The sequence below is a fragment of the Camelus bactrianus genome, chromosome 10, assembly GCF_048773025.1.
Source record: "Camelus bactrianus isolate YW-2024 breed Bactrian camel chromosome 10, ASM4877302v1, whole genome shotgun sequence".
NCBI classification, from domain to species: Eukaryota; Metazoa; Chordata; class Mammalia; order Artiodactyla; family Camelidae; genus Camelus; species Camelus bactrianus.
In genome coordinates this window covers 63,946,691-63,956,088 of record NC_133548.1, presented here as the reverse complement: position 1 = coordinate 63,956,088, position 9,398 = coordinate 63,946,691, and the positions used below count along the sequence as shown (strand labels likewise).

The window sequence follows — 9,398 nt, the reverse complement described above, 5'->3', positions numbered from 1 at the left end:
CACCTGAAGGCATTGCCCCTGGTGAGTGGTTTTCAGGTCCTCCCTGGGTTGGCCAGAAGGCCTCCCTCCGTTTCCTGCCCCCAGGGCATTTCCCATCAGGTCAACTGGCTTCTCAGAGCAAGCAAACTAGAAAGCAGAAAGGGCCCCAAGAGGGAAAACCAGGCTTCTTGTCACCTAATCTCAAATGTGTTAGCCTTTCACTTCTGCCATATTCTTCTCTTCATTAGAAATGAGTGTTAGAAATGAGTCACCAAACCCAGACCAAACTCAAAAGGAGAACATTACACAAAGGTGTGGACACCAGGAGGCAGGGACCAGCGGGGGTTGTTGGGCGACATGAGGCAGGCCACTGTTGTAGAGGTACAAGAATTTACCAGAGACAAGGGAAAGTTTAACAAAGGAAAAGCTTAATAGATACGCTGCTACAGGCAACAGCGGTCCACACAGAGGAGAGGTGCCTGTGTGAGCACTGGGGCGAATGTGCAGGGTCTTTTATTGGGGGGAAGGGGCTGTGAACACAAGGGGTAGGGGGCTGCGTGATCAACTTGTGCACAGGTACCTGACTGGTTGTAAGTGAGGTAAGACTTGTCAGGGGCCACTCTGAGTTATGGGATTTATGACTCTGATAAGGGCAGGATATGCAGTGATGCCTGACCGCCAAGGGTATTGGGAGATTAGCCATTTCCTGGGGGCAGTTAGTTTTGTTATAGTAAACACACATGCAGGGAAGTTGTTTTTATCCTGAAGTGGGGAGTGGGGGTTAAGGGTGCCAATTGGCTCCAGGCACACAGAGAGCCCAGGAGTGAGGGTTTTATGGACTTCAGAACAGCTTCAGAGAGTGCCAGATGGCTCCACGGGGGTCATCGTAGAAACGGATGACCACAACGCCTTTAATGTAGAGTTGAGAAATAGGAAAAAAATATGGAAAGCACCCTGCATATGGTAAGACCTTAATAAAGAACACATACTAGTGAACTACAACTTCTAGGAAAGAATCCTTGTCTGAAAGCCACAAATTTGTACCTCCCAAAGAAGGAGGCTTGGTCAGTCTTCAGATAAGACTCATTTTTATCTGAGGGTGTTTTTGTTTGATCAGTAAGAGCATTGGTATTTCAGAATAAGTTTCCGGGAGTGGGACAGAGATTTTGAAAATGTTCACCAAACATTTTGAGAATGAGAAAAAAAAAAAAATCACAGGGTAAGAGCAGGTGTTCCTAGTTACTAGGAGAGCAAAAGCCCCATAGGGGTTAGTAATTCTGAAGGTGATGCTTAACAGTAACACTTATTTTTAACTGTAGTATTAGTGAAAATAATCAGGTAGCTTTAGTGTTGAGGCTCGAGGCTGCAGAACTTGTGTTTTTAATAAGGGACATTAAGAAGACTTAGTTTGTGATGAAGGAAGTTCATTTCTAACATGGAATCCTCTGCCTCCTCTGAAGCTACTACTGAGAGTTTGCTTTTTTTCCCTTTAACTGCTGTGATTTTGCACAAAAATCTAATTCTTTACAACTTGCTTTAAATGGTTTTATCATAGGATTCCACATGAAACCAACAAATGTACTAAACATTCTAAATCCCTTCTGTGTTTTCCTCTGACTCTTCTTCAAAGCAGTCAGTTGGTGATTATGGTTATATTAAAAAATAGGAAATTTCTCTAAAAGTGGATAATGAGTACAATTGAAGTATGCCGACAGGAAATAAAAAACAAAAACAAAAACCTGCAATGGATGTGGTTTTCCCAAGAGGAAAAAGAAGCATTCAAAAAGAGTTCAAGAAGCTGTTGTAAGCAATCCAGGCGCAGTTTTCTATTTCTGCTGAAATGTTAGTTTATTCCTTGTTAAGTTCCTGCCTCCTTGTCAGTGAGTTCAGACTTCTTGATTTCACTTCTCATTTGCCAACAGATGCTGCACTTCAAGTGGGAACAAAGGTTTCTTGAGGAACGTGTGGCATTGAATGATCGACTTTACACTCTTCCCTCATTCTCCAGGCATATGTTCCTCCTTTCTCCTACTTGTCATCTTAACCTTCGTCTTCCGTCTCCTCTTTTTCTAGCTTATCTTCTCACTTTCTCTTCAACCACTTCTTACTCATGTACCTCAATGTCTTTCCTTTTACTCTTCACTCCCCACATATACCCACCACCTGCTATGCTTTTAATGTGCTTTTCTTTTAACCCTTTCATTATTGAGTCCTCTTTTCTTGTCACACCTGCCCCTCCCCTCAGCTGGCCATCACCATTTTTCAGACTGCCTACCTAAATGAGCACATCAGTGTGTGCCTCTCGGAGGAGGAAAACTAGAGAAAGCAGTCAATGTTTTTTCCAAGTTCATAGTTTCTGCATCAGCTGCTAAGAAGAAAATGCCTCTGCCCACCAGCATGTTCCTAGTCTTTATTCCACTTCTTTAAAAATTGGCATTATTTAACTTCATGCACAGGAGCTAGAGACAGCACGTTGAAGGCATCAGAGCACTTAGCAAAATAAATTGGAATGAGAGAATATATAGTACTTATGTCCTTGGAGATGTCACCAGGTTAAAGTGAAAAGCCAGGCAAGAAAGACAAGAGGACAAGATGAACTCAACCTCACATGGTTTACAAGAGGCAAAGCCATCACATGTCAGTTACCAGTCTAGGAGCAGTGAGCTTAGAGGGCCCTTAACCAAGACGCAGCCCATGTGTCATGGGGGACACATTAGCACCGGGGGGGGGGGGAATATAAAATTATAACCAAGGAGTCATTTTCCATCTCATCACTTTAATCATTTTGTCAAAACAATCTGAACAGGTGTACATAAGTACTTGATTTATTATCAGAATGCATAGTGTGAAAGTCCCTGAGATACATCCAAGGATGACTCGAAGTGTATTCAATGCAATTATTCACCATACTAATTACCAAAGACTTGGCTCCCTTCCCTGATATTTAAGGCATGTCACTAAAAAATATATATGTAATATTTATGTATCATATAAATATATATTATATATAAATATATATATTTTTTAATGCTAAATTAGAGTCTCCCTCTGAAGTGCCTGGTTTTTCTGCCAGTTTACTGAGGCTGTATAGTAAGTCATTTCTAGACTATAAGGAAGGCACTAAGGGCGGTAAGGTAGTTCTTTAAGCCCTGGGGTGCCAGTTAGTAGAATGATGGCAATGGAACTGGAAGATTTTGTTCCACCCCCTAATTTTACAATTCAAGTGACAGAGGCTCAAAGGGGTTGTGACTTGCACAAGCACAGCTGGTCCTGCCACTAGCATTGTAACCTTGGCAAGTCCTTACACGGGTCTGGACCTCTGCTCCCTCCTCTGTAAAACTGACTGGTGAGCCTCACAGCTAACATCTTTCAGGTGCTTCCTATATGCCCCACACTGTCCTGAGCGCATTTTTTTTTTTTAAACGGAGGTACTGGGATTGAGCCCAGAACCTCGTGCAAGCTACCACTAAGCTATACCCAACCCCCTGTCCCGAGGACTTAGTGTCTTTTTTAATTCTCCCAACACCTCTATAAATTATATATGATTACCTTCAATTAGAGATGGGACTATGAAAACACAGAAAACTTAAATAATTTGCCCAAGATAAGACAATTAGGAAATGTTGCAAAGCTGGTCTAGCAACCCAGGAATAAATGCCTCCAAAATTCTCAAATTCCAATTCTTAAATTCCAATTCTTAAATCCCTTCTAAGAAACCCCCATCAGGTAGGTACTCAAATTCCTTCTACCTCCAAAAGTCTAGGGCAGCGTTAACAAGCTATGACCCATGGACCAAACCCAAGCATGGCCTTTGTTTGCACGTAGTCAATTGCTGTTTTTGCAGACAGCAGAGTTAGATCGTGGCCACAGAGATTGTATGGCTGGCAAAGCCTGAAATTTTTCCTCTCCAGCCCTTTACAGAAAAACTGTGCTGATCCTTGCTCTCGAGCTTTGAAAATTTAGAGCATCCTATAACTCTACAGCACTTTACAATGTACAAAGTACCTTGGCAGACATCATCACATTTAATCCTTGTTTTGCAGGCGCATTCATGCATTATAAAGGAGGAAGCTAGCTTAAGTAATTTGCCTGATCAGGGCTACAGGAGCAGAAAGTGGCAGAACCACATACCCAGGTTTTGACTCCAAATTGCAAGCTCTTTCCATGAAGCCACCCAGTCTCTAAATTACTGCTAGGGAAGGGCTTGGAAACTGAAAACGACCTGTGAATACTGAAAGCAAGTCAGACTGTCCTCCTGATGCAGACATCAGTCCAGGTGCACTCGTGTAATTAGTCATCAAGCACTAAAAATATTAAATTTGTAATACAGTTGAAAGAAAAATTTATGAAAGCCATTTCTGAAATACATGTGATGCATCATATGTATTTTTATATTCATATATGTGAATTTTTAATCTATTCAATTTAGAATTTGAAAAACAGAATAACATAAAATGAACAATTGCCATATTTCTCTTACTCTTTGATGAGATTAGCCTAAAAAAAATTTTGGTCCTTAAATTTCATACTCAAAATTTCCACATTAAAGATTCGATTATACCCTCCTCATGCTCAGTATTCAATAACCACATATGTGGTTAGTTTTAAATAGGCTTAATACTAAGGAAAGCCTTAGTAAAACAACAGTTATTTAATTAACTATATCACTTAACCAAAACTCCAATTTTTTTTTTCAAAGAAAACCTCACTGCTTCTTCCTAGTCTGCAAATTCCATCTCAATCTAAATGGCAATGATGATTCTTAAAACCATACGGCTTAGCTTTCGGGATTCATTTGAAATACATGATATTAGGCCCCTTCCTTTTTATTTCAGATATATTCTGCAACATATCTTGAGACTTAATTTTATAATCCATATAATTGGATATAGAGGCATGAAATCACTGCAAGGAAAGAAGGGGGAAAGATATGTCTCTCTCACTGATTGATTCCCCACCATGTGTTAATCACCTTGTGACTTCTTGAAATTCTGAAAACCGTTGTGAAGTAGTTTCCTGCTCCATTTTACGGATAAGAAAGCTGAGGCTCAAGGTTATTACTAATATGCCTGAGGTCACATGGCTGGGATTCAAATCGAAGCCAGATTATCTTCAAAACCCAAACTGTCCCACACTGTCCCACCTAGATTCCCAATAACACCAAGATCGCTGGCCAATAGGTCATAAAAGGCTTATTTGAAGAATAGGATTCTTCCTTCTTCTTTATTGGACGCCTGCTACTTGGATATTATAATTCTGCCCGTACTATTTTAATAAGGATATTTTATCCAGGGATTTTCATTTCTCCTTTTAAGGAAAAAGGAGAATTGAAGCACCTAGATTTTAGACAGCTTTTTGAGTTGGCAACAAATGCATAGAAATAAAACTTTATGATTCAGCTAATTGTACTAATCAAATGCACAATTACTATTTACAGCAGAACTCTTTATAAACTTAATTAATCTTGGGCCTTACCCCCAATAAGTCACTGAGGGTGTTTATTATAATAAATCAAGGGAAAAATTATTTCAAGCTTTAAATCAACTGGCTTTCTAATAACTGATTTATGGTACTGTTAAGTAAGTCGTTTTAAACAAATAAGTTCTGCCAACTGATTTACCAAAATTACTACTTATTTTTTGACAGTGGTAGATTGTAAGAGCCTTAAAGAGAGGGACCTTGCCTTGGGGTCTTTCCTGGCGCCCCAAGCTCAGCGTTTGGCACAGTGAAGTCACGTGGGGAAACCTAATATGCTGCTTGTTCAAAAGCTTTTAAAAGTCAATACATATATTTTCAAAGTTGGCCTCATAGCACAGACTTAAGGGCAGGAGAAATGGGAGGATATACTTACTGTACTGCTAGGCAGATGAGGAGGGGAACCTGATGGCCTCAGAGAAAATTTCCCATTTCTTTAACAAAAGATAAAGCTTTACTGCAGGCACTAATTTAGTTCTGTTTCCTAGCAACTAAATATTTAACTAAAAAGTGACACACAAACAGTAACTGCCATTAACAGACACCATGAAACCTTTTCCTTTTGCAAGGTTCCCTAAGGGCAGGACAATTTCACTGTTCTGCAGACAGGTAATGCCAACAGCTCCGGAGGGCGTGAAGTGGGGTGGGGACTGACATTCCAGTTTAAATTTCAGCTCCAGGAAAGACACAAAATAAATAACTTTGTGGAAAGTGACATTATGGCTTCCTTCTCTTCTGTTTGTAAACACAGGCTGATTTTCTGGGAAGAAGGGAGAAGGTTGCTTCTACTTTATTTTCACATCTGTAATTTTAATATGCTTTAAAAAAAATCCAAGTTATAGAAAAACAGAGACACAGAAGAAGTAAGTCAGGAGATGATTATTCACACTGTAAACGGATTCTCCATAGGTTCTATTAAATACTGAGCTCTCCTAAAGCAGTGAGTTTGATTTAAAAGCGGCTTCTCAGGAATACCTTTGTGTAAAGTGAGGTACACCAACTATTCATCTTAACTCTTCTCCAAGGACAATCCAGCATCCTGTTTCCATTTATGAAGCAAGGAAAACACAGTACTTATTAAGGAAGGCAATGGATTCTTGGATCACCCTCCTCACCTTTCTTAGGAGACAGGGCTTTTACTACCCTGCGACAAGGCTCTTTCTAAAATCAGGGTTTGCTGCATTTGGCCCAGTGATACGTGAATCGAGGAGCAGTGTGTGACACTCAGCACAGGCCACAAATATGGCCTGCCGCTGATGAGGAAATTCAGAGCAACTGAATGGGTTTTTTTGTAGTTAAGCTATTTCTCTCCCTCTGCCCTGGGTACTAGGTGAGAAAGGACTCCCTTCCTCAACCCAGAGCACGGATGCTCTTGGACAACAGAGGGAGCCCCACAGCCATTTGTGCAAAAAAGCATGAGCCCCCGGCATCCTTCCCACCCAGTCGCTTTGCTGAATATTAGTAATTGGTAAATCAACTTGTTTCCATAGATTAAAAATGGATGTTTGGAAAATTTAGTCCCATGATTCGGCAGTCAAGGAGTCGCACAGCAAGAGGATCCAAAAGATGACGATTTGGCCTCCCTGGGTTCTACCCAGGGGAGGATGACTTCACCGCTCAAACCAGCCAGCCAAATTACGGATGCTCTTGGGCTGGTCCCCAGCCGTCTGCACAGCCTGGCAGGCCCGGCACCAAGGCTCATCCCAGAAGGAGGTGATGTGCACAGCGTGACTCCGGCGCCAGCTGAAGTAGCGGCGGTAGGCAGAGGGGTTTCGGTCGAGGAATTGCAGGTAGGCGGCCAGGGAGGAGGCACTAGGGAAGTCGTCCACGTGGATGAAGGCACCGCGGGGTACGAAGCGCTCATAATTGGCACGGTCGGGGCCCAGCACCACGGGCACAGCCCCGGCCAGGAAGGCGTTGCGCCACAGCTTCTCGGTGATATAATCCAGGTGCTGCGAGTTCTCGAAGGCCAGGTAGAACTTGTAGCGGGCCACTGTCTGCAGGAGCCCAATCTCAGGCACCGGCTGCCCGGGCCCGTCCTTTCCGAACACGTCCACGGCCACGTGCTGGCTCAGCTGGCGGTAGTAGCGGACCCGAGCCTGGCGCTCATCCCAGTTGCTCACTACCCAGGCCACCAGCCCCTGCTTCTGGGCCAGCGGCGGGACCAGGCCCGGCGGTTGATCGCTGGGATGGGTGCGGGGGTAGAGGTAGCCGTAAGGTACGAAGATGTCCGAGTCGACCCGGTAGGAGAGTGTCCAGTTGAAGAGGTTCCCGGCCAGGCTTCGCAGCCCGGGAGAGTGGGAGGGCGACTCGAAGTTCATCCACACCCAGCGCTGGCCGGGGGGCCTGGGACCCGAGGCGGCCAGGGCTACGGCTGCCTCCGCAGCTTCCTCCTCATCGTCCAACGTCAGCAGCTGCTGATTCTCCGTCAGGCGCACGTGGACGCCCCAGGGCGGGGGCCAGTCCGGGGGTCCCCTCACCAGGTCTCGGTGGTGGAAAAGCACCGCCTGGGCTTCCCCGTAGGCCGCGCGATCGGTGAGCAGCCGGCAGCCGCTGATGTTGAAGCGCAGCCGGCAGTCGGGGGGGCGCCTGGTGGCGCTGCGGCCGCCCCCGAAGGGCTCCCACCACAGCAGCACGCTCACCGGCCGCACCGGCCGCCGCGGGGCGGAAGCGGCCGGGGTCAGCGGCGGCAGCTGGTTCCAGCAGGCGTAGGCGGCCAGGGCGGTACACACTAGGCCGGCGGCCACCGACGCCAAGACGGCCGCGGGCTGTCCCTGGCCTCCGCGCTGGCGGCGCCGCCGACCCCACAGCGCGCCCATGGCGAGCGCGGGCAGGGCCGCTGATGTCCGCCGCGCGTCGGCGGCCGTGCTGCCCCGGCGCCGGCTCTCATGCTGCCGCTGCGGCTCCAGCCGTCGTTGCCACCCGCCGCCGCCAGCTCTGGAGCGGGAGAGGGCGGTCCCGGGATCTGAAGGCCTGTGGGTCCCGGTCGCCTCCTCGCAACTCCCCGCCCCCTGGGCCTCCAGGGCGAGGGGACCTGGTCCAGCCGCCCAGCCCGGCGCCGCCCCGTCCCTCCCCTCCACCGCGCCCCGCGCCCTACCGGCCCGGCCAGGCCCGGCCCGGGGCGCTTCCTGCGGCACCTCCGCCCACTCCGGGGCCCCTCCAGCGTTCCTGGACTTCCGGGCCGAGCCCCGGCCGCTCCCCATCCGCGACTCCGGGTCTCGTCGCGGAGGTCCCGGGCTTCTCCGGGCGCGCTCCCCGCCCCACCCTGGCCTCCTGCCCGCCCGAGTTCCCTCCCGGCTGCGCCCGGGTCCTCAGTCGCGTTGGCCTGAACCCTTGCCTTCCAGAGTGAAGGACCAGTCCATCCCCGGGTGCGTGCAGGGAACGCGAGAAGCTTCAAAAGCCTTTGCGGTGGGAGAGCTGGCGGGAGCTCAGGAGGAAGTTGGCCGGCGATGCTCGGCCTCTGGGCAAGACAGAAGATCCGCTTCCTTTCTCAGAGCCTGCCGGAAGGAAGGAGGCGGCGAGGGCGCAAATGTGGGGGCTGACCTTGACCCCGTGACTTGCCCACGCAGGCCAGTGTCCAGTCAGCCTGAAACCCAGCAGGACCCTGTCTGTGGAGTCCTCCCTGGTACAAATCCTTTCCGTGTCCTCCATTTCTTGTTTGTAGGAAAGAGGCTCCTTTCAGCCTCCAAGATCTTTCTTCCCTAAATTCCAGATTCAAACAGTTGCTAATCAGGGAAGGGAGGGGATGCAGAAACAAAGGAGGAGCAGTTAAGAAAAAATAGTAGTCCTGGGGCAGGGTCTTGGTTCCTCCTCAAGTAATATACACAGTGTCTTTGAGTTCTTTTGCAGGAACCAAGACCCCCACCCAGGTGGAGGATGACAGCTTCTAGCTGAGCACAAGATTCCTGGAACACCGCCCAGCTCACCAACAACCAATCAGAAGA

The 9,398-nt window shown here is 47.3% G+C and overlaps 1 protein-coding gene across 1 annotated transcript; it reads right to left on the bottom strand.

Annotated features, from left to right (window-relative positions):
- Positions 1-2,735: 2,735 nt before the first annotated feature.
- FUT4 (fucosyltransferase 4) lies at positions 2,736-9,007 on the bottom strand. Its single transcript, XM_074372889.1, has one exon. The coding sequence runs from the start codon at positions 8,655-8,657 to the stop codon at positions 7,065-7,067; it is 1,593 nt and encodes a 530-aa protein (XP_074228990.1). The 5' UTR covers positions 8,658-9,007; the 3' UTR covers positions 2,736-7,064.
- Positions 9,008-9,398: the final 391 nt, after the last annotated feature.